The 25,748-nt window shown below is 43.6% G+C and overlaps 1 protein-coding gene across 2 annotated transcripts in view; it reads right to left on the reverse strand.

The window, feature by feature from the left end:
- Window positions 1-337: 337 nt before the first annotated feature.
- The window catches only part of angpt4 (angiopoietin 4), a 31,140-nt gene continuing 5,729 nt past the window's right edge, over window positions 338-25,748 (reverse strand). Inside the window, exons 2-11 of one of the 2 annotated variants that reach the window (XR_004694603.2) lie at window positions 10,506-10,661; window positions 9,892-10,013; window positions 6,023-6,107; window positions 5,030-5,177; window positions 4,686-4,798; window positions 4,082-4,183; window positions 3,820-3,986; window positions 2,680-2,813; window positions 1,012-2,146; window positions 338-899 (exon numbers count right to left, since the gene is read on the reverse strand). Coding sequence is in view for 1 of the 2 variants with exons in the window: in XM_035148034.2 (XP_035003925.1) it covers window positions 1,986-2,146; window positions 2,680-2,813; window positions 3,820-3,986; window positions 4,082-4,183; window positions 4,686-4,798; window positions 5,030-5,177; window positions 6,023-6,107; window positions 9,892-10,013; window positions 10,506-10,661 (1,188 nt within the window). In the remaining variant the exon portion in view is untranslated. Of the gene's footprint in view, window positions 2,147-2,679; window positions 2,814-3,819; window positions 3,987-4,081; window positions 4,184-4,685; window positions 4,799-5,029; window positions 5,178-6,022; window positions 6,108-9,891; window positions 10,014-10,505; window positions 10,662-25,748 lie in introns of both variants that reach the window. The other variant, XM_035148034.2, reaches the window with a different exon arrangement.

A 25,748-nucleotide genomic window follows, 5' to 3' on the forward strand; every position in this document is an offset into this window, starting at 1 on the left:
TGAAAACCATCTGTGACATTTAGCGTCTACTTTGATTTTTTTGTTAGGTGCATGTCACATCTGCTAACATGGAGGAGGCGGGTTTATGACCTATACTGCAGCCAGACACCAGGGGGCGATCAGGGCGCTTTGGCTTCACTTTTGGGAGCCATCATGTTTTCAATCTTTATTAACAGAATGAAACACAGTCACAGGTCCAATTCTGCAGACACTTGACACATACTAAAATATGTTTATGAACTATTATTGAAATGTATGAGGCAGGACAAAATTCCAGAAGTAACTTTTAATTTTGATCGTCTTCACAAGTGAACGGCTGAGAGAAGGAGCAGTGACGCTTTATTGACATATTTTATTGTACAAAACAAACTGTTTACAGTTGAGTGGACAAGCTTTGAAACACATATGCAGTAAATCAAAAGAACATTTTTAAACCTGTAAAACAAAGTGTAATTTGTTACTGTTTTCAGTATCATTCAACACACAGTAACACTGAGGGCAAAGGTCAAAACAAACACTCAGGTTCTCTTCCATAAAGTGCATTTTAATAAGACTTATGCATTCTGACAAATAAACATGTGACGTCTCAACCTGTGAAACCTGCAGAGGCTTCAGATATCAAACTGTATCAACAGCTGACTCACGATCATCATCAGCCACCACTGTTTCAAATTCTAAAGCTGAGTTTGATCAACACCAGTAATACGTGTTTTTAAAGGAATAGTTTGACATTTTTGGGAAAAATACTCATTTACTTTATTGTAAAGAAGAAAGAAACCACTGTCTGTCCCTGATTGACTCAACTTTAAATCACTTCAGGGTCTTGAACCAGACGACTTGTCGGACACATTTCCAGTTCATGAAACAGGACGGTCTCTCATTTCATGATTTAGTTGTTCCTGTAAACATAGTTAGAGTTTTCTTAGATCTTTTCTTGTCCAATCTCGTACCCTATTACTTTCTTATTGACTTAAACATCACAGTCAAATATCCAGTCATCAACCTACACACCTTTCATTGAATTTGAATTCTTTGTGTCTTCATGAACTCCTGGTCAACCAGTTCATTCCTCAGACTGGAAGCCTCCTTGGTGTGAGGACATGTATCATCCTCCTCTGGAGATATTCAGAACTGTGATTGTCTGACAGAGAGAAAGTCCACCTGTTCCACCTGAAGCCAGAAAACACAACATCACAGGACCTTCTGCTCTGCATCACTCTGACACTGTTAGAGAGGGAGGTTTCACTGCAGTGGAAGACGGTGATACGACCTTCGGTCAACAGACAATCACAGAAGCAGAATGACCCCTGGTTCCCAAACAGAAGGAATCTCCACATGTGGGAAAAGGTAAACAGGGGATTAACCTCGAGAAAACTACCTGCAGAGATATGTTGAAGTGGAGATGCTCCAAAGTCAGAAAGGTCTGTACCATGTAGCTGCCATGGGAGCTTCTCATCAGATGGTGGAAAAGCTTTGGGACGAAGGATTAGTGGCGTTCACAGATACTTTGACGCCTACTTCGTGCCATCGTTGGCCAGAGAAAGTCAGCAGGGTTTCACCCTCTTGCTGATTCTCAGTTTTCACAATTATTTCTGTCACCTTTTTACGTGTAAAAACACTTTGAACATCTGCCCGCCACCGACTGTGGTGATTCAGAAACGCCTTTGATTTCCAAATACCCCTCGGGAATGAACTGGTTCTTTTTGAGCATCACATTTACAACCCTCGTGGATCTCGGGCAGGTTTACATAAAACAACTCATCCGGCAAAACTTTCAAACCATGCCGGTCGATTAAGGTTGTGATTCTCACTGTCTGCTAAAGTCAGGTTTGTACCCTTGTGGATGCAAGAAGTGTTGTTGTAAGCGGTCGGAGTGTACTATCAAGGTAGTGGACTTAGGGGTCGGACTGTAGAGTCACACCATCTTAACGGTATATTGGAGGGGTGCCATTGGGTTGTTCCATCATGAAGGCTGAGGGGTGCTGCTAGAAGTCGTAGGGTCGAACCATCATGGAGGTGGAGCGCAGAGAGTAGCTCGGGCCTCTGAAGTGGTGCCACTTGATACCGTTAAGCTTCCTGATGTTGTGGCCGATGGTGTAGTAGATTCCGTTTAGGTTGGAGAAACCACAGGCGTCGAACCACCAACCTGACGGAGAGAGAGACAGACACAGAGAGGGATGTGCACAGGGACTTTTATCCATAACTTCATTTAGACCCTGGTCCAAGCAGTGAAACACTTAAACAACAACGTATATGTTGTTTCTTTATTTGGTGTGATTTACGACAGAGAGAGATATTGTTTATTCAATTTCATTATGCTGCATTTTGACGATGCCCTAAACACGTGATTTGTGTGTATTCGCGTTAATCACTTGAATCAGGAATAAACACAACCGGTAAGTGCTGCAAACGCAAATGTTGCGTCCATCACGCCGTGTCAAATGAACCAAAGGTGCGATTTGTAATGTCCAGGGCGAGAGACGAGATACTCGCATCTAATCGCGTCTTTGTATCGACTTTGTATGAAATCCTGACGTGTGAAAATTCTGCGGCATTAGACTCCATCATTTATTAATCTTTGTGGCTACACCCGATGAGATCACAGGTGAATTGGGACCTTTTCCAGTTTGTCTTCCCCTTAGTAAGAGCTCAGCAGGAGATGAAGAGGTTGAACTTTACCTCCAGTGAGCATCAGGGCACATTTGCAGTGGTCACAGTTGTCGTTGTCCTGGTCTCGGGTGCTGAAGCTGGTCCTGTGGGTGTTCAAGCTGCTCTGCCTCCCTGCTGTGCCGCTGTAACCTCTCAGATACAACCTGAGAGACAGGAGGCAGGGGCGGGGTGGAGAGTAAGTACTGTACTTCATTACATTACATTACATTACATTACATTACATAGATAGATAGATAGATAGATAGATAGAGAGATAGATAGATAGATAGATAGATAGATAGATAGATAGATAGATAGATAGACAGATAGATAGATAGATAGATAGATAGATAGACAGATAGATAGATAGATAGATAGATAGATAGATAGATAGACAGATAGACAGACAGATAGATGAGGTAGATAGATAGATAGATAGATAGATAGATAGATAGTAGATAGACAGACAGATAGATAGATAGATAGATAGATAGACAGATAGATAGATAGATAGATAGATAGATCAGATGACAGATAGATCAGATAGATAGATAGATAGATAGATAGATGGGCAGACAGATAGATAGATAGATAGATAGATAGATAGACAGATAGATAGATAGATAGATAGATAGATAGATAGATAGATAGATAGATAGATAGATAGATAGATAGACAGATAGATAGACAGATAGATAGATAGATAGACAGATAGATAGATAGATAGATAGATAGATAGATAGATAGATAGATAGATAGATAGATAGACAGATAGATAGATAGATAGATAGATAGATAGATAGATAGACAGATAGATAGATAGATAGATAGATAGATAGATAGATAGATAGATAGATAGATAGATAGATAGATAGACAGATAGATAGATAGATAGATAGATAGATAGACAGATAGATAGATAGATAGATAGATAGATAGATAGACAGATAGATAGATAGATAGATAGATAGATAGACAGATAGATAGATAGATAGATAGATAGATAGACAGATAGATAGAAGATAGATAGACAGATAGATAGATAGATAGATAGATAGATAGATAGATAGATAGATAGATAGATAGATAGATAGATAGATAGATAGATAGATAGATAGATAGATAGATAGATAGATAGATAGATAGTGGTGAAGTTTAACTGTCACTCACCTGTACTGCTGCCTCTCACTGGTCAGCGTAAAGCGGTCGTACTGGGAGTGGGCAGGGTTTCCCTCCCAGTCTTTCAGGTCCACCCTTAGAGAGTACTGACCCTGACTGGTCAGCAGGTACAAAACTTCATTACCCAACCAGTGCTCTCCCAACAGGTCCCCGAAACCCTGCAGAGTGGGATGATGGGGACGAGGGTGAGGTGCGATGCACGAACAGATCTTATTCTAAATTTTGATTCAATGCTCCCATTAGAGAAACCCACCATCTTGTACTCCTTCCAGCTCCTCTGGAAGTCCACGCTGCCATTAAACCGTCGCTGGAAAACTGTCCAACCTCCGCCGCTCGTCTCCATGTCACAGTACACCTTCAGGAGAAGATGGGAAAGTACTAAAACTTCAAATTTCAAATACTACGGCAGTGTCCATTGTTTGGAATGGGCCGTTTGCTTTGCCTGGGGTGATGCTGGTTGCAGTTTATCTTTCTGAAACTTGTCAGTTTTCATGAACGTGATCCCAGCCGCCGCTGCTTCTACAGAGCACTGATTGGCTGTTTATTAAAAGTGAAATAGTACCGAACGTATCACGTATTCGACACTGCACTTCCTTTGGCCTCGAACAACACATGTGTCAAGTGTGAAGGCGATTGGATGAACGGTTCTCGAGATATGAGAGACACGGACAAACAGAGATTTCTGGAATAATTAGGTCGATGTGTTAAAGTATTGAGGTTATGGCTTGATACAGAGTCAGTGTGGAATGTGTTCTGGTCCATTCATTGGTTCTGATTCTACCAGAACGTTTGCTCACACTGATCGACATAACTGAATTTAGAACATAGAGAAAACATTGCTGCAGGTCAGACATTACCTGCACAGGTTGAGTCCTGTTGCTGATGAAGATGTGATACACTCCGCTGGCAGAGTGACCGGCCTTGTAGGCGTCTGCACAGTCCCTCCACATCTGGTTCCCAGGAGGTGACGCTACACACACACACACACACACACACACACAAACAAATACAGTGAAGACTCATGGGTGTGTGAGTATGTTGTGTCTTTGTGAGGATAATTTTGAGCATAAACCTCAGAGAGCGAGGACATTTTGGCCTGTTCCTCACATTTTTTTAAAGACTGGGTTATAAGGTTTTGATGTTTAAGGTTAGGTAAGGGGTTAGAGAACACATTAGGGAATTTGTGTGTGTGTGTGTATACCTGTAGTACTAGCCACCATGTTAATGAGTGTGTGGACAGACACCATCAGCTGAGCCTGCTGCCTCTGCAGAGCCGTGTTGTTGCTGCTGGCGACTCTCAGCTGCCTCTCCAAAGACTCGATGGCCGTCATCTGAGTCCTGACAACAGACTGAGAGAAAAACATTTTCTTTTGTCTTCTTCTTTGTTCGGTTAATTGGCGGATGGCAACCAACGTCAAGGTGCGTCGCCGCCATCTACCGTGTTGGTGCACCGTTCCGGCAGGTACTGCAACACCAGGTCGATGTGGAGAGGACGGAGCAAGCCCCTATTCCATCTCCCTGTTCCAAACATCAGTCGGTTTTCTTTTGTTTAACAGCTCTGATTTTATTGTCTCCAACAACAATCCTCATCTGCCTCTGTTCCTTTTAATCACCTTTGCCAAGGAGGTTACGTTTTCTCCTCTTTCCCTCGGTTTCTTGTTGGTTTGTTCGTCAGCAGGAACATTTATTATACCTATTTCTTTTTTTTCACCAAGTTCGATAAATGTTACTCTGAGAAATCAAGGAAAATGTTGACAAACCTCTATCTCACGATGTTAAAGAAAGTGAAAAAAACATGAACTACTCTCATGGAATATTCGGATATATAAGATTTGGCCAAATCTGTGCCAAATCTTGGAAAAGTTAAAGAAAGTGGAAAAAATATTCTGGATCCGCCCCAAAAATGAATGAGTTCTTCCCTGACCCATTCCATGTCCTCCCACCAAGTTTCATGGTGATTTCAAACAAACTACCAGCAAACAAATGGACAGGGGTGAAAACATAACCTCTTAAGTTTGTTTTGAGTGTACACTTCTCAGCCAGATTCGTTAAAGTAGTATGAATCAATAGAAACTGATCAGATCTGCATAGTTTTACATTTAAGAGCTCATGCACTCATCATCTCGTGCACTAAAATCTATGTCTTGTAAATGCAAAATACTTGGTCTGAATGAATCATTTGTATGACGTGTACCTGCAGTCGGCTCTTCTGCTCCTTCATGTCCTCCAGCTCTCCTCTCTGCCGAGACTCCAACATCTGAACTTTACTCTCCAGGTGACTGAAAGACACATTGAAGAAGTCATTGGGAGGATGGAGCCCTGTAATAAAACCTGTGCATCTCCTCAGTAGAAAGGTGGAAAAATTGGTGCAACATGACGGGAGAAAACCGAGAAAAGGGACTGTGGTATTACCTTTTCCCCCAAAAGGTAGAAATGCTACAATACCCAGAATGCACCAGGCGCCCAGGCCTCTCTCCTATAGGATGCTTGACCGGAGCTTAGCATGTTTACAAATACGAGCTGCGGAGCCAGGGTCCAAACACCGAAGAAATGAATAGTCAACATCTGCGTGTCAAACCAACTTTATCACTGGTTATCAATGGTTTTGACGTGACTTGTTCCTGAGGTAATGAGTAATAATCATCTGTTTGTGGTAAAGCATCCTGAGGTACTGCTGTGGAAAGTCACTTGTGTCACAAAGTGCACGTTGTAGTTGTAGCACACAGCCAGGGAGCTGGAAAGAATCCTCCAGGGACGTAAAAGTCATCTTCTGATGTGGAAACAAAAGATCGAGTAAATCTCGGTCCAGGCAACAGGTGGGAGATTAAATCTTCCTATACTATAGATATTGTTATAATATAAAGCAGGTTGAAAATGGGCAAAGTTCCCGATTAAGTGAAAAGAAAACAGAAGTAAAAGTGACAAATCTGTCTTTGACTCAACCACCATCGCACGTCTCTCATTGTTTCTAATGTGAATTGGCAAAAAGGTTTTTCCAAACAAGCCACAGCTTCTATTGGCAGGACTCCTGCAAAACCATCACAAATTACTGTCAAATGTTGCTGTTCTCGGGAGAACTCGATAAAGGTCTCGCAGCAAACTGATTTTGAACAGAATTTAGAATCAGTCCCTCAGAAACATGCAGCAGCAAAGTCTGATGTTCAACGATCATTCACGACAGAAGAATCTCCTTCTCTGTCGCCAGTCTGTTTTTAAAATGAAATTGCCACGATACAATATCTTTAACTTTAATAACATTTCCCATCCTGATCTGCAAATATTTACTCCACTCGTTTGTTAGGTTTAGTAACACTGCTCCCGACACTAATGTCCAAACTGCTCACGACGCTTTTCCAACCACAAGTTCAATTTCTGCTGAAGAGTAATTGACAAGTGTCAGACACGACCTCCCGTTGTTCTCGCGTGTGCACATGTGTCATGTCGTGGTTTTACGTCTACGAGTGACATTGTTTGACATTAGCGGTGAGTCCGTGGTCATATCGAGAGCTGAAACACGTTATCAGCTCCTGCCTCCAAACACTTCATCATGCTGACCCGCACATGAACGAGGAAACACCTTTTACTGGGATGTGGACTGATGGGGAGTCACTGATCGCTGTGGTGCTGCGGTCTGTACAGTGTGTGTGTGTGTGTGTGTGTGTGTGTGTGTGTGTGTGTGTGTGTGTGTGTGTGTGTGTGTGTGTGTGTGTTTGTGTGTGTGTGCGGAACACAAGCAAACTGATTAGAACAACACTGGTAACCATGGTACTGATATGCCAGTGCTGATAATAACTGTGATATTTTCAAAATGAAATAATGACTTCATGATAATTACACACAAGTACCATAAAAGGACAAAACACAATGCATATTGTGTTTAAGCAATGGATATTGATTATATAAAAAATAATTACATATTATATATATAGAGAGAGTTGATGTGCTCTCAAATGTTTCAGAGTGTCATCAGAGAAGCAGAACCAGGGAACCAGGGGCTCTGAAATTATTCAGAGTGTCAGATGAGACACATTTGTTCATTCCCACAGCGTCCAATCAGAGCGCAGCGTGTACTCAGCTGATCCACTATATATACATTTATATGACAAATATATACCATATTCATTTATGTGTCTTCTTCTTCTTTGAGGTTTAACAGCAGCTGGCACCATTACTTTTGAAGATCAAAGGTATCCAAGTTGATACCTGCCTTTCATTTGAAAGCTCATAGACAAAAGCCTTTGGATGATGAAAACTTACTGTACAATTAGAATGTGAAACAGTCACCTGCCAATATTGCAGACAATTTTAGACAAGAATGCATGGGTAATGTTCAACAATAGTGACCAGGATGAAAAAGCTAAACATTTGCAAGTCTGCAAAATGGAACTCTGACGAACAGGAGGTAAAGAATGAAAAGATCAAGTCTCTGTCAGACATGGTTAAATTTCTCTCGGCCGAGCTGAAGAAAGAGTCCATCCAGCGTCTGCTGTTGAAAGATAAGTTGCAAAAACAAGCAGATTCCCATCTGCAGCACTTTATGCTATGGAAACAGTCCCTTAAAGAGGCAAAGAGTTGCCACTTGAAGGACACGGAGGGCAGTACAGAAACCGACCTTGACCTTAAAGCTGACGAAGAGCTCTATCTGGACCTCCGGAGGGAAATTACCAGGCTCTCTATCAGCCTGGAAACAGTGACAGATTACAACAAGTCTCTGACAAAAAAGGAAGAGGATCTTTCTGCTGAGCTGCAGACGGGCCGAACCCAGACACTGGAGCTGAAACATCAGCTGCAGAAACAACACAACGCTCATCACGACGATCTTCAGGCAATGAAATGGGCCAACATTAAGAGAAATGCTCTGCAACTGCAGGAACTGGAGAGCTTGAAAGCAACCAACCTTGAACTTGTCACCAAACTGAAAGATGAGAAAGAACTCAGTCAGAATCTCCAGAGCAACATTACCAAGCTCTCTACCATGCTGGAGGCCGAGACAGAAAAGACCAAGTCTCTCACAAGAAAGAAAGAGGATCTTTCTGCTGAGCTGCAGAGTGAGTGGACCCAGACGCTGGAGCTGAAACATCAACTGCACAAACAAAACAACGCTCATCAGGGGGATCTTCAGGATGTGAAACAGTCCTACATTGAGAGAAAGGCTCTGCAACTGCAGGAACTGGAGAGCTTGAAAGCAACCAACCTTGAACTTGTCAAAAAATGTCAGGAGGAGGATGAGCTTAATCAGGACCTCCAAAGACAAGCCATCAAACTCTATATGAGCCTGGAGACGGAGACTGAAAAGAACAAGTCTCTGACAAATGAGAAAGAGGATCTCACTGCCAAGCTGCAGAGTGAGTGGACCCAGACACTGGAGCTGAAACATCAGCTGCAGAAACAACACAACGCTCATCAGGAGGATCTTCAGGCAGTGAAACAGTCCAACATTGAGAGAAATGCTCTGCAACTGCAGGAACTGGAGAGCTTGAAAGCAACCAACCTTGAACTTGTCACCAAACTTAATGCTGAGAAAGAACTCAGTCAGAATCTCCAGAGCAACATTCCCAGGCTCTCTACCATGCTGGAGGCAGAGACAGTAAATACCAAGTCTCTGTCACAAAAGGAAGAGGATCTTACTGCCGAGCTGGAAGAGGAGCAGACCCAGACACTGGAGCTGAAACATCAGCTGCAGAAACAAAACAACGCTCAGGAGATCAGGAGGATCTTCAGGATGTGAAACAGTCCAACATTGAGGGAAACACTGAGGACCTGGAGGGCTTGAAAGCAACCAACCTCGAGCTTGTCAGCAAACTCAAGACCAAGTGACACAAAAGGAAGAAGAACTTACTGCATGTGTTCCCTGTTTTATCTTAGCATGCTGCTTGGCTAATCCAGGGAACATCTAAAGAATGGAGCCATCCGCACAAGGCATAACTGTATTACCATTTGTGCAATAATACAAAGTGTTCCTGACTGAAGTGAAAATAGTTCAGTAATGAACAAGGACCCACATTAAACGATCCAGTCTCTACTCCGAGACTGAGGTTGAATCGTTGATTCCTGATTTTGTACCTGTTCTTGTCTCGCAGCTGACTGATTTCGGACGTCTGGAGTAGCAGCTCCTTCTCTAGCTTGTTGGTGGACAGAGAGTTCTCCAGAAGCTGGATCTCAATCCGAGACGTGTGGTTCAGCACCTGGTGGAAGAAATGAAATTTGCAATACACATTACTCCTACAGCCTGTTACATTACGTTTTGATTTCTAACTTCTACTCATTACTTTCAAAGCATTAAATGGTCTCTCTGTCACACGATGGATGCATGAAGATGTCAACTTGGTGATATGGTGCGACGCTGGTGTTGATGTGCTGTAAACAAAAACACGTGATCCGCCATGAAATTGATAAGATACTTCATCCAAAAAGAGAGAAATTTCCCATCATCCCCTTTGCTCGCACTGATGCAGCAGTATTGCTACCGGTTGCTTCAGCCCCTCCACCACCCAGCATCCACCTGTAGGCTCCGACGGGGGGTTACAAGTATTTTCTCATCACTCCCATCATTCCTGTGTAATCATGTGGGGAGTGATTAAGTTGGAGCCTAGACGCCGAACACCAAACCTGTTCTACTGCTGCAATAAACCTTTAAACGTGAGTTGTCTGACTGAACTGCGATGTTTGGCCGTTACCTTGGCTTCCACCACGTTGAGTTTGCGTGTCTGCTCTGCCGTGCGCGTGAGGAGGTTTGTTCCGATCTCCAGCATAGTGGCCGTCTGGTTGTGCACGACGTGTGACGGTATGTTGGTGATGTCTCGTCTCACGCTGTTCTGTACGAAGTTCTCCAGCTGCAGAATAAAAGGACACAAACAGAAGAAATAATGTGTTGGAACGTGTTGCAGTAAAACCACCGGCTGGGTGCATGAAGTTCATCAAATCAAACGCACAATCAGGAGGTCTGTGGTATAAAGACGCAGGTCCCCATGTGTCTGGGAATATAAACTGATGCCAAGTCACACTGCCATGCTGTGACCTTTGACCTCTGACAAATAAATAATCCGTCCATCTATTTCTCCCTAAAACGTCCCCAGGATATCAGTGCCACTGAGAAGCAGCGAGTTGATAAATATACCACTGCACCAACAAACAGATCGGTCCCTGTGGGAGACCCCGTTACCAGTGAGGCTGTTTGATGAGATCCAAGTGTGTGTGTGTGTGTGTGTGTGTGTGTGTGTGTGTGTGTGTGTGTGTGTGTGTGTGTGTGTGTGTGTGTGTGTGTGTGTGTGTGTGTGTGTGTGTGTGTGTGTGTGTGTGTGTTGAGTCTCGTGTCGATCCTGTCGATTTGGATCGTGATGGTGGTGGCAGCTGATCGTGGACTATGATCACAACAACACTTCTTCTACCATCACTGACAACAAACTCCTCAATTCATTTGTTATTGCTGCTCCCTTCATCTCTATCAGACATTTTCTTATGTACAAATACTTTTCCATCATGTTACAATCAGTTTCTTCTAATCAGTGTTGTAAGTCCTGTTATTTAGTTGATGTGTTCAGTTACACGCAGCATCTTCAGGGATCCTCACATGGGACTCAGGTTTCTACTGTTTCCTGTTAATTGGATTTTCTTTGGTAGTTTTACTCTTGTTGACGGTGAAGAACAGAGGATGTGGCACCTTGTTAAGATCTCTGAGGCAAACTTTGATTTGTGAATATGGGCTTTACAAATAAAAATGGATTCATTGATTAAGTGGATCTCATCACATTTCCACGGCCTCTCTCCGTGACCTTAACAGTTAGTTCCTGAGAGCTTTTATTTTGAAAAGATGTGAACTTGAATCTGCAGATTGTGTCGGTTGTTTAACAGACTCTGAAACAGTCGAAATATGATCAGTAAATCATTCAGACTCATTTATAAACCTCACATGTGAACAGTAATAAAGTGCAGATGAAACAGGTCGGATGAACACAAAGTTTTCTAACTTTTCTACAACTCTGCACCATAGACTGTTAATAAAAGTGACAGTACACTGTTGAAGAGTTTGAGGATCAACACAGGACAAGAGAACACAACATTACAAACACACACTATCAGACAGTCTGTGGTGCAGCCGTTCATGCAGGGTCAGTGTTGAAGGACACTTCCAAACCAATGATGTGGATCCAGACCAATGATTTGTCACTCGTTTTGTGAGTCTGAGCCAAGCTTTGCTCAAATTCAGTGAAAAACGCACAAACAGACCTTGAGTGAACACAATGAAATGAAAATCCCTGAGGATTGATAGTGACTCCGTCCATTTGGCTGAAATGTGTTTTTCATTTTCCATAAAATAACTGCTGACGAATCCTCCAGCGTTATACGTTCATGGTTTTATTCCTTTCACCGACTGATGTTATCCTCTCTGATTGACTTTATCTCAGTCATCAGTCTCCATGCACGCTGACGGCACTATTACTCATTTTCACTGCCCAATTACAGTAACTCCGGTGTTATTATGTTTAGTCTGCTTCAATTCACATTCAGATTAAACAACCATCGCTCCCTTCAACCAAAAAGTGATTTTTACGAGAGGACAGATAGGAATCGCAGCGGCCATGAATCCGAGTGGCTCGTTGGAGAGGGTTTTGCGCGACGGAGTAAATTGTGCGAACCTGAACAAAAAACAGATGCTGTGACGCAGTGAGAAGTTAATCAAATAATCAAACGTGGAGAAAACAGCTGGAACGAGCTGTGGTTTCTGCTTCCTGTGATGCTGCACAGATTAACTGTGATGGAAACCAAAGGCTTCACCTGACTGACGAGCAGAGAGGGGGGAGAGCACATACGTGTCGTCTGTATGAGAGCTGAAGAAAAAAATAACAAAAGATTTAATGAGAGAAACAAGAAAATCTAAGTTTTGCAGGTTCTTTTTTCATGTTATTTTTTTGCTGAATCTCCTGAGACACAATGTGCTGACTTTTTAATTGACCCTTACTTCCTGCTGTAGGATGAAAGATACAACACACACACACACACACACACACACACACACACACACACACACACACACACACACACACACACACACACACACACCCACTCATGTACTCTGGAAATACACAGACAACCCCCCGTATGGAGGGCTTGTTTCTGAGATGTTAACTCAAACCACATGTTGGCTTCACTATGATCTGGCCCTCTGGGTGACTTCACAGAGGGTGTGTGTGTGTGTGTGGTGTGTGTGTGTGTGTGTGTGTGTGTGTGTGTGTGTGTGTGTGTGTGTGTGTGTGTGTGTGTGTGTGTGTGTGTGTGTGTGTGTGTGTGTGTGTGTGTGTGTGTGTGTGTGTGTGTGTGTGTGTGTGTGTGTGTGTGTGTGTGTGTGTGTTACCAAACAGCCTCCGATAACAAGAGTGACGCACAGGCAAGTGGCACCGATATGGATCTGGGGTAACAAGTGCAGGAGTGTGTCGGGACCTGAGCTGGTAAACTGAGGCACTGACGGAGGATCTGAGACTGAACTGAACTCACCACAAACACGTTCACGACTTTTACACCACGTTGCTGCCGACTTTTGTTTCTCCCTAAAATAACTTCCTGCCCCTGCCAACCACATGTCCATCCTCTGATGAGAGTGTGATGCAGGATCAAGTCATGTAAACACATTTCTAAGTTCATGCACTTTTTCCACAGCTACTGGGTGTAAACATCCTCACCGTCTGCCGACACATGATGTCGACGATCCTCTGAACTTTGTATTTAGTGCCATCGTCTGGTCAAGCTCTCAACCATCCATTCGTTCTCCGAAGCTGCTCTCAGACATGCACTGAACTCCGGAGAACCTCCAGACGTCCTCCACAGGGGCTGTTTGTGAGAACGCAAATGTCCGAGTGACGGCCTCCCAACTTTCTTTTTCAGGCCACTCCCCTCGTAAACACTCCGGAGAATCAATGTGTGAAGGAGTCGACGTGACAAGACAACAGGAGATTTTCCTCAGGAATCATCACAAGCGAGCGGGTGCGTTGACAGACAGCTGTCAATCATGACGTCTCAGCCCATTTTTATATCATCAGATAACTAAGTAAAACCAAACTGATCAGAAACATCAACACTTTAAGATATATCAGTGTGAAATGACACACACACACACACACACACAGGAGCTACACTGCAGTTGTGTGGACTTGTTTGTGTGGCTTCACCAAACTCATGGTGTATAAACACTGGGTGACTTGCCGAGCCTCTTATATAATTTCTTTGCGTCTCTAAGAATCCCAGCGTCCAGATGTTGTGGAGCCGACAGCCTCGGGCTTCCTGTCCGAACACCGCTGCACTTGATGTTCTGCTTTTCCTCCCTCTCTCTCCAACGCCCTCCTCACCGTCTCTTCTCCATGTGTGACTTTGTGTTGAGCTGCACATGATCTGGTGGAACCCACAGCCAGGTCGTCTTGTATCCGTCGAGTGTCGGGGTCTCTCTGGTGTCGTGTAAGTCCTGCGTAGATGTCCCAGTTGTTTGTTTTGGTACCGTGCAGGTTGTGCAATGGAAAAATCTCCACGGGACGATTCACTTCCGTCCTCCTTAGCAACGTGTTGTGTGTTTATGTTGGACGCCTGCACAAATCCCTCTGAATGAAAGTGTGATAATATCCAGGCGGAGATTTTGAACTTTTCAAACAAAACCTGTTGCTAATTAGTGTAAATTACCTGATTTGTTTTGAGTGGTCAGGTGGATTCAAACCATTCACCCTGCGAACATTTAAATATCGGAAAACTGTTTGTGACTTCCCGTCCAGAGTTCTGGGTATTTTGTACGACAGAGAATTAAACCAGAACCAGATGGAATATTAACTTTCATTTTCTCTCCTTCAGTGTTTTTAATGCTTTTTATGGGAAAGCTAAATTTATGAAGGAGTGGGAAAGCAGTGGAGAGGAACCAAGTTAGAACTGGTGTTTTGAATCTTGTTCCCAGTGGACGCCAACATGAGGACTCTGCACCAGACGTGGGCCAAACACAAACAAAACGGCTCCTAATAAAACCAGGATCAAATCAGATCTCCTCTCTGGCAGGTGCATGGTCGACTGAAACCCCCCCAAAACAAAAGCAGGTCCAATATTTGATTTAAAGCAACCAAGAGATCAAAACTAGATGTTAATGTGAGCACACGTCCCTCAGCATGATACCACTCTGTCTACTGTTTCTTATCATTACTGCCTGAGGCACACGGATGGATGGTTTAGGCCTCATCCAGTTTTAATCCCCTGTCCATACTAACACACCTGAAAACACGTGAAAAAACTCTGTATTAAAACCAGAACGTAGCAGTAAATCGTAGTAGTGTGGATCTGACCCAGTAATCTCCACAGACTGGTTTATCCTGAAGTTTGTGGCCGTGTCACACGCTTACTCTGAACAACCAATGATATCCTGTATAAACCTCCAGAGCAAAACTTCACATCAATCAACAGCGATTTAGATATTTGCGTCAGTCGGTCAATATTCCGACATCCACTGGAAGTTGTCGTTCTCATTTGAAGAAGTTTGAACGATTTAAAACTGATTCATTTTTACACAGAAAACTTGAAAGTGAAAATGCAGCAATGAAGTGACTGACTCCAAAATCACATGGCAAGAAAAGATGAGCAGAGTTTAATGTATATCACAGCTTTGTGTGTTTCTGTGTGTTTGTGTGTCACTAAATGTCACAGTCTGTTGTGTGTTTGAACCCCAACGCTGAGAGTGTGTCGAAGGGCCACAGCTCTGTGTTTGTGTTTCTACATGACTGAGGGAGTGAGTGTGTGTACGTGCGTGTGTGTGTGTGTGTTTGTGTGTGTGTTAGAATGTCCGGTCACCACTACTACACCCCCGCAAACGAACTACGACAAATATCTCAATCATCTCACCACAATCAGGACCAGATGGGCTGAGTCAACTGTGTGTGTGTGTGTGTGTGTGTGTGCGTGCGTGTGTGTGTGTGTGTGCGTGCGTGCGTGTGTGTGTGTGCGTGCGCACATTACTCAGAAGTAGTTCCACTACTCACGTCTCCACTGACGTCGGAACATAGTTTGATATTGTTGCAGTTTGTGGATCTTTGAGTCAGTGTCACGTTCAGTGGAAGCTGCTCTTTCTTTCTGCTCCTTGTCAGAGTCACCATCATCTTTTATCTTCGCGTGAGCAGATGTTTCACATTTAACAGAAATTCCTCTAAAAAAAAAAAAGTGGGTTTTTGCTGAATAACCAGGGATTTTTTTATGTCAATGGGAAAATTTCCATTTAAGGATATGATACAAATCATAAGCTGTGAGTAAATTCAGGCGGCATTTGGAATGGGGAAGACTGGGATCAAACCATCAACCTTCTGGTTAAAGGATGACTGCTCTAACCCATGATCCACAGCCGCCCTCCATGTGAGCAGATGGGACATAGGTCAAACAAAACAATCAAAGTTCACGTTATATTAATGTATCACACTACGATACGTTTGGTTTTTTATTTCTTATTTGATGATATAGAAAAAGAGCTGAGCCAGCATGATTGACAGCTGAAACTGACTCCTGATTGGTCGTGTTGAATAAATCACAGATCGTCAAATCATTGCTGCACTGCACAGAATAAAGTGTGACACCGGTGATGGGCCCAGGCCGAATAATACTTTTACTTCAATGTGATGGACAGTCCGTCAGTAATTAAACGCTTCAGCCTCGTCCTGTCGGGGCCGTGTTTGGGGCCCGGAGCCCGACCTTGAGACACGACTCATGAGATGACAAATATGTACGAGAAGAGGAAGCAGAGAGAGGCTGTAAGTGAGATTTATCTTCTGTCCTAAAGGCCACCAAATTAATTAGCGGAGCAGACAGGCTGTTATCAGCTGGACAGAAGAATACTCCCCCTCAGTGTGTGTGTGTGTGTGTGTGTGTGTGTGTGTGTGTGGAGAGAATGAATGGTGGTTCCATTTTGTTTTCAAATCCCAGTTCAAAGAGTCATTCATCACCCAGCAGCTGCCAGTTGGCACGGTGGGAGACTCCAGTTGCCATGGAAGTGGACAAGCTGAGGGCAGAGGGAGGACAGGCTGATGGAGGGGTGGAAGACATGAAGGAGGAGGAGGAGGAGACGAAGAAGGGAGAGGAGAGACAGAAGGAGACTAAAAAGACTGTGGAGGGATGGATGGATGGGGGACCGAGGACGGACGGACGTCGCTGGACGTGTTAAGATGGTGGGGTGAGAGGAGGTGTGAGTGGTGGAGGGGAGAGGAAAGAGGGGGAGAAACAGGAGGGAGAGGTTCCCAGTGAGCTGTGGCCGAGCGCCAAACTGACCACAACCCCACACACACACACACACACACACACACACACACACACACACACACACACACACACACACACACACACACACACACACACACACACACACACACACACTGGAGTCTGTCCAAGCACCACAAGGGGCTCAGACATTCCCTTTTTATCGGCCCTAAAACGAGTGAAAACTTTCTCTCATCCCTCTGCCTCTGCAGCAGGTCGTCCAAACACAAACTCTGATTCTAATCACACACATGAAAGTGATTCTTTCTTCTCTGCACCTTTTTTAAAGACGGTTGCATTTCGGATGGTTTGGGTGTGAAGGAGGGAGAGAGCGAGGGAGACGATCTCCACACGGAGCTCCTGCACCAGATTCAAACTCAGGACGATGCAGAAACACAAAGTGTCACTCATCACCTCCGTGGGCTGCGTCGACCTGTACTGGACAGTTCAGATCCAACCTCGTGGTGTCTTGAGAAACTCTGAAAGTTCTTTGAATAAGATACAGATGTGACCCATCATATAACCTCACAGTCGACCATGACCAAACATTTCCCGCTCCGCTAACGAGACAAACTGTGTGATTCTTTCTTCACAATCTTACACAATCTTTTCAAAGTCCTGATACTGATGATCGTGTGCAGCTGATGAAACAAACATCTTGATTTTGTTATTTGTCAATCGGAAACTAAAGTAGAGCCGAACAAGATGCAGCACGTTTATCATTTTAACACAGGAGACCGACGGATCCTCGGATGTTCACACTGACATGCAACACGCTGAGGAGCACATTAATAAAGAAGCACGTCTGTATTTGTTGTCTCAGTGAACAGATCAGGACGTGCAGCTCCTGTTACAGACGTGTCTCTGTGTTACAGATGTGTCTCTGTGTTACAGATGTGTCTCTGTGTTACAGACGAGTCTCTGTGCTACAGATGTGTCTTTATGTTACAGACGTGTCTTTATGTTACAGACGTGTCTTTATGTTACAGACGTGTCTTTATGTTACAGACGTGTCTTTATGTTACAGACGTGTCTCTGTGCTACAGACGTGTCTCTGTGCTACAGACGTGTCTCTGTGCTACAGACGTGTCTCTGTGTTACAGACGAGTCTCTGTGCTACAGATGTGTCTCTGTGCTACAGACGAGTCTCTGTGCTACAGATGTGTCTTTATGTTACAGGCGTGTCTCTGTGTTACAGACGTGTCTCTGTGCTACAGACGTGTCTCTGTGCTACAGACGTGTCTCTGTGTTACAGACGTGTGAGCAGGATCACACAAAAACTACTGCTATCGTCCCATACACCTGTTTGTTTTTAAGTATCTTGTTCACTCCCAACATGCTGGTGGTCTGTGGTCAGAGGGACGTTCACCTGCGCTGAGGAAGACGAGAACAACCAACAACAAACATCTTGATTTCATTACGTTGACAGGAAGGAGGTGGTGCTGGTTACGTTAAATTATAAAGTTGCATTTTGTTTGTTTGCAGAGTTCGTGCAAACTGAGCATCAAACACAATCTGCATGAACACAGCAAAGAGTTTATGATCAAGGTCCATCAAGAATTTTCCCTCAATTCCCCTAAAGAAAATAAAAGCTATGTAATAATATTAACATGCATCTTACGGTGATACAAGTGAACCTCAACCCTTCAGGTGAAGTGTCCCTTTAAATCTGCAGCACAGTGCCGGGGCTGACACCCGCTGTGCAGACAGGACCCCTCCTCAGTGTTGGTTTACCCTCAGCTCAAACACTTTCATTACATGAAGTACAACATGCAAATCAACAAACCCAGCTTCCTGCAATAATCACACAACTCAACACACACAACAGGTTTCTGTGCAGACGAGCTGCAAACACGTCCTCTGGTTGTTTGTTCATATGGAGAAACTCAGAGTTCAATATTCTCTGTCCTTAACATGTAATTACAGAGATGCAGGGTTAAGGCTACATTTGATTGCGGCTGCAGATTCCAGCCGATTAATTACGTGTTATCATAAAGTTAAGACCGAGCCTGAAGTGGATTTTCTGTTTTCTTTGCAATTCACATGATGCTGGCTTCCCCCAAACTGGGCCTGAGCGCTGTGACCCGGCTGCTCAGAGGGAAAGAGCAGCGTCGGGCCAAGAGGAGAGATTCCTCTCTCAGGCTCACATAAACAAACAGAGCGAGAGAAGTGAAGTACTCAGAGTACTCACAAGGCAGAAGTACCTTCAACTCAGGAAGAAAACTACTCAAGACTGAAGAGCAGAACTTGTCTTGAAAGTCAGCAGAGTTTCAAAAATGTTTTGTATTGTTCAACTGTACAACTGAGGGGAGCTGAATGTGTTAAATTCTCTTTTAAGATGAAATTAAAATTAAACATGCTCAGACAAATGCGCAGTAATTTAAAGCCTGACCTGATCTGAGTGTAATGATTGATACGACAATCATCTTGATCGCCCCCTGGTGGGTGGCTGCAGTATAGGTCATGAATCCTGCCTCCTCTACCCTAAATCACACCAAATGATTTTCAGCCTGATTTGCAGAGCTCGATCGTTGTGTGTGAACTCTTCATCGCCGACAGTTGTTTAAAGTGACACACGTCCAAACAACGTCCTGCTTGTTACATGGGAAAGAAAATAAGTGTGAATCAGCTGTGTGATGGTTTCTCTGACAGGAATTCTTCTCTCGGTGTGAATCCGGCCTCCTGCTCAGTCGCCGGGTGCCACAGCGTTTATTTGTGACGCTGTAAAGGTCTCGTGTGTTAAACTGGAAAAACAAACGTCCACGAGCTGACGACGTGCAGTCTCAGATGTTGGTGCAGTGAACTTCCCTCGGCCATGATGAAGGACTAGAAGACTCTTTCTGACCTGTGGCACCAAATAACAACGATATATTTACCAGATCTTAAAAATGGTTCTGCAGACGGATCATCCCCCACAGAGTCCGATGCTTTAAAGCTACTGATGCTACAACCTGTTGCAGGATTGAACATGGTGATGGACTTCGTACAAACACAAACACAAAGACAAAGAATCCTCTGCGCAGATCTTAGGTCATTTTTAAAATCATTACTAATATGTGACAGTTAATTAACATCAGGTAACCACTGTGACAGACATGTACGATCTATAGCAACTGAACAGTTTGAAACGAACGCAGGACTCATGGAATTTCCCACCATATAAAAACTGTTCAGTGTAAAGCAGCGTCGAGAAACGTTGCGCTAAAGCAACATGAGTGAAGTCAGAGACTGAGGTGGAGACACATCCGAGTGAGAGACGATACATCCAGAGTTTGTTCTGGAGTAAACACACGTCCATGTCTACGTGTGTTTGTCTCTGAGGAAACTGTGATTACACGTGTGGCGGCTGCAGCTCTTTGAAAACACGCCTGTTCCTGGAAGCGTGACACCACCACACACACACAACACTACACGGCTACGCCAGCGGCAGTCACTGAGACGATTCACTTTTCTATTACAAGTTTCCCGAAATGTTATGTTTAAATATGCAAATGAGGGTTAGGGTTAGGGGTCTGCAAATTTAAATCTACAGACGTAAATTCACAAAGTGACGTAAAATAAAGAGCTAAATGTTTATTCAGGACATTTTCTGTCCACTCCTCTGAAAGACAAAATCATACATGGAGGCAAAACAGCAGAAAATCTCTCTAATGTCTCGTCCTGTGTGTCTTCACTGTGTCACTGTGTCCCCAGAAAACCAGAGTAATGGCTAAATAATGGTTTCCAATCCCGCCCCAGTGTGTGTTGATGGGTGTGCAGCTGACTGTGCATGTGTTGTTTCAAAGTGTGTAACCGAGCACAGTGATCGTCTCGTATGAGGAAGGTGTTCAGACCTGGTGACTTCTCTTCTGTTCTACACCCACATGTGTTCACATCTGTTTATGAATCTGGACGAAACCTGTCTTCTGTGTAGTGACCAGCAGGGGGCGACTCCTCTGGTAGTTTCTATAGAAGTCTCTAGAAAGTGACTCTACTTCTCACTTTATAACGTCAGGAAACATTCAGGAGTTTCTGTCTCAGTCTCTAGTTTCACGTCTTCTTCAAACAGCTGATGTTCATTTAGTGAATTATGATCATTTAGAGTCAAACAGACCATAAAGCACCAGATGTGTTGGGGGATACCACAGTGTGATTGACAGCTGGTACCGTCCAATGGGTGGGAGGCATGTCACTCCTATTCACACTCACCTCCAACATGAGGCCCATTTCCTGCGTGGAATGACGGCAGTTGGACGGTCGGTTTCTGTTTGCCAGATCTGGGCCACAAGTTCGCCACAGCAAGACCGTGCTTCAACCACAGGTGGCCCGGATTTCTTTTGTGCTACTTGGGTCATAGTCACCTTTTACCACATGGGCCGCTTCAAGAGCTGTGTCCCCTGTAAAGTTCTTCTTCATCCAAACTTTACTGAGAACACAACGTCTTTAGTAATTTTTACAATCAAGCAGCCTCCACCTCCGCGAAACTCTCAGGTCGACTCTCGGGAAATCAGTGAAATTAGTTTTATCTTTTGTGATCTGCTATTTACATAATTGGACCTAATTGTAGCAGAATGAAGCCGAGCTGGCTGCTGCCGCTGGCGTCGTCGTGCAGCACGTAGCGCTGAGTGGACTTTATTAATGACGGTAGCCTCAGCGCTCGGTGGCAGGTTGAAAAATCATTACAAACACAAACGGCACGTAATGTTTTACTATAAGAAAACAAACACTCCGCAAAAGACGTCAACGATGAAATATCAGCATCCATCAGTGAGAGCTGGCAAACGGGTGTGTGAGCATTACTGAGTGTGTGTGTGTGTGTGTGTGTGTGTGTGTGTGTGTGTGTGTGTGTGTGTGTGTGTGTGTGTGTGTGTGTGTGTGTGTGTGCTTTTTATTTGCATACTATTCGAGCAGTGATTGATTTTCACTCATTTAATCACGTAATTCGCCTGCGACATCAAATAAAGTCACTTTGGTCGTCAGTGCTGTTTTTAATCCTGATTAAATAAATAACATAACGTCTTTGTTTGACTTGGCGTCAGAACTCAGCTTCATTATTTAGTCTGAGATTATATTCAACAATTGAATCATTCAAACATTGAATCTGCCCAAATGGATTTTGCAGAACTTCAACATGATGTTTCTTCAGTTGCTCGTTTTATGATCTGAATGTTGATCATGCAGAACGGTGCAGATCCAGATCATTCTCAAGATGCATCTGATCAATACACGCATACGTCAAATGTCGGCCAATCAGTGGAGTGCAGAGATATCTGCAGGTGTCGGAGTGTCCATCTAGTTTACTGAAAATCAGTCACACATTCCAACACACACGCACACACACGCACACACAACACGCAGAGCAGATCACATGCTGAACAAATAATAATACATCTGATATCTGATGCACAAACACACTGTCCTTCCATTTCTTTGTCAAACAAACAACACACATGTCTACTGGTACAGACACAGAAAATAATCTACGCTCAAAGAACACACACACACACGCACACACACACACACGCACACACACACACACAGCAGATGCAGTAATGGGAAAGTTGCTGACTGTGGGTTTGTCTCTGTTCCAGCTGTTCTGCTGACAGCAACAATTCTCTGGGAAAAACGAATTGACAAATTAACCCAGTAAATATGGACATCCAAAGGGAATCACAATAATGTGGTGTGTGTGTGTGTGTGCGTGTGTGTGTGTGTGTGTGTGTGTGTGTGTGTGTGGCGTGTGTGTGTGTGTGTGTGTGTGAGGACTAAGATTTGTTTGTATGGGTAGAATTAGCTTTCTACATGAACCTGTATGTTGTGCTATACGTTTACGTGTTCACTTGTGTATCAGAGAGAGATTTCACTGTGGTTTTATATTTTCATGTAATCTCTGTGGATCAATGTGAGCAGATGAGCTGATGAGAAGAAACGTGTGTGTTTGTGTAACTTATCTCAGTGTCTGGGTTTAGTTAAGCTCCATTAAAGGGTCTCAGGGATTTTACACAAATCGGTGCGATATGAAGAAATCACATGTTTAGGGTGAGTTTTCAAAAACGTCCTGGGAACAGCCGACCTATGACACAGTGCACGTGTTGTTGACGTGAGTCATAGTCAGACTTTGCTCTGTAACATGTAAACAGGTCTGTGAAGGAATATTCTATTAGAAACTCATGTAAACATCGTAATCAAAGTAATTATTTTTCAGAATAAGGTCAATAAGGTTGTTCTCCGTCCTGCTAGCTTCAGATCGCTGCCGTAGGTGAACAGACGACTTGTGTTGAACTATGTCTTCCTCTCTGTTTCTGTATGTTTACTCCCTCACTCTATTCAGTTAGACTGTCGCCTTCATGTTACACACTTTGGCTGCGTCTCGTCTCGAGAGACAACCCATTCATAATCATCACCCACAGTTATTGGGTATTTTTGCTCTTGGTAAAGATGCTGCTTCATTAGTCTTTAGTCACCTGAATGTTTTTCATCACTGTGTTCAAATAAATTAATCTGCAGTAAAATGTTGTGACCAGGAAATCCAGAGTTTTATTTGTCGTTCTTAAAATCTACTCTTCGACTCAAAGTGGATTCTGTTCATTCTGGAGTTTTTTTAATGAAAAACAAAAGCTTGAAACAATAAGAAAAACAATCTGAGGCTCGAAGGAAATTTGAGAAATTTGAGAACATCTTGTTTTCATATATTTGATTTATTTATTAATTTTGTGCTTTTCACATTGAAAACAATGTGAAGCTGGATCGCACGTGATCTTTAGTTGTTTGAGTTCTTTTTGTACTTTTTGACGAATAAAGTTGCAGAAAACTCTCAAAGGTGTGAAGTTGCAGGTACAAAAAAATAAATCCAGCTGTTTATACTGATTTTTTTTATCCTATTAAATAAAAATCTGTTTCATCTTCACTCTCTTTGTTTCAGTTGTTCCTCTGAAGTGTCTCCAGCAGTTAGTCCGATTCACTGTGACGATAACAGACCAGTAATCAGCTGCAGAGAAGCAGGAGGCCGACCTGTGTGTGTGTGTGTGTGTGTGTGTGTGTGTGTGTGTGTGTGTGTGTGTGTGTGTGTGTGTGTGTGTGTGTGTGTGTGTGTGTGTGTGTGTGTGTGTGTGTGTGTGTGTGCGTGTGTGTGTTCAGTAACAATGAACCACATGTGGCGAGAAAGCAGCTGCAGTGAAATCAAACTACTGCCTGAGATAAAAAAACAACACACACACACAGGTTGTTATCAGCTGTGCGTCTGTAGTTGTGTGTCTGTGGTTCAGTGGCAGTGACGGACAGATCCTCTGTTTGCATCTTTAAAACAAACAAACAAATCTACATGAAACGTTCCACGACTGTTATTCCCTCCACCAAGCAGTTTGTATTTTCATTTGATCGTTTGTTTGTCATCAGGTTCAAACTAAATCTACTGGATGAATTTCCTCTCAACTTATTTTCCATCACTTTGTTCAACTTTGAGTGATTAAAGATAAAAAACACAGAATAATTCCTGGAACTTGATGATTAATTATTACTTTTTCCATCGATTAGTAAAGCTGTTGTCATGTGACGTGATTTCTACATTCATATAAGATAGCAGCTAGTCTGACACGCCCCCTCGCAAAGCCGCGAGCAATCAGCTGACCAATCAGAGCAGACTGCGGGTCTTAAAGAAACAGGAGCTAAAACCAAGTGTTTGAGACAGAGGCTGAAAAGAGGAGCTGCAGCGATGGACAGACTGAGGCATGAAAACATTTTACAGTCATAACATTAATTATAATTATCAAACTGAACATGGGCAGAATGTGTCTCTTTTAAAAATGACGGTAAGATGGTTTGTGTTTCGCAGCAGAAACACGTGGCTGTGAGACTGGTCGTTGCATCATCGGCTCATAAACCAGCACACACACACACACACACACACACACACACACACACACACACACACACACACACACACACACACACACACACACACACACACACACACACACACACACACACACACACACACACACACACACACACACACACACACACACACACACACACACACACACACACACACACACACACACACACACACACACACACACACACACACACACACACACACACACACACACACACACACACACACACACACACACACACACACACACACACAGTCTTTATGAGGCGGTTTAAAACACCCCAACACACCACAACCTCCCCAGTGCAGTTCCCCATGAACACAATAAAACAGCGAGCTGTGGTAAAACTGTTCCCATCACTGCCTCAGTAATCTCTCCCAACATTTCCCCACAGGAGGAATAAACTCACAGAGAATCCCAGGAACCAAAAACCTATAAACTGCTCATACAAGCTGCTTTCAACACTGAACTCCGGATATTCTCCTGAAATTATCCGGAGCGGCTGAATGTGGGAACACAAACGTCTAAATCGAATCCTTTTTGTTGGTTTGGTCAAGTCCGGTCTTTTTGTCTTTCTACTTGTGCCGATGCTTTGACCCAGTGTCTGTCTGAGCGCTGCAGAGTGTTTGGACTGCAGGAGGCCGACAGCAGGTAATGGCCCGTGTGTTATTAGTGCTGTCAGGTGGCGGCGCTGAAGGATGATGGAGCAGCAGCTCACAGACCAGGTGTTTCTACAGGAACATGTTTCTGTTCGGATCCTCAACCTCACTTCTTTCTTTAAGGCTC

Source organism: Hippoglossus stenolepis, chromosome 3 (assembly GCF_022539355.2).
Source record: "Hippoglossus stenolepis isolate QCI-W04-F060 chromosome 3, HSTE1.2, whole genome shotgun sequence".
NCBI lineage: Eukaryota > Metazoa > Chordata > Actinopteri > Pleuronectiformes > Pleuronectidae > Hippoglossus > Hippoglossus stenolepis.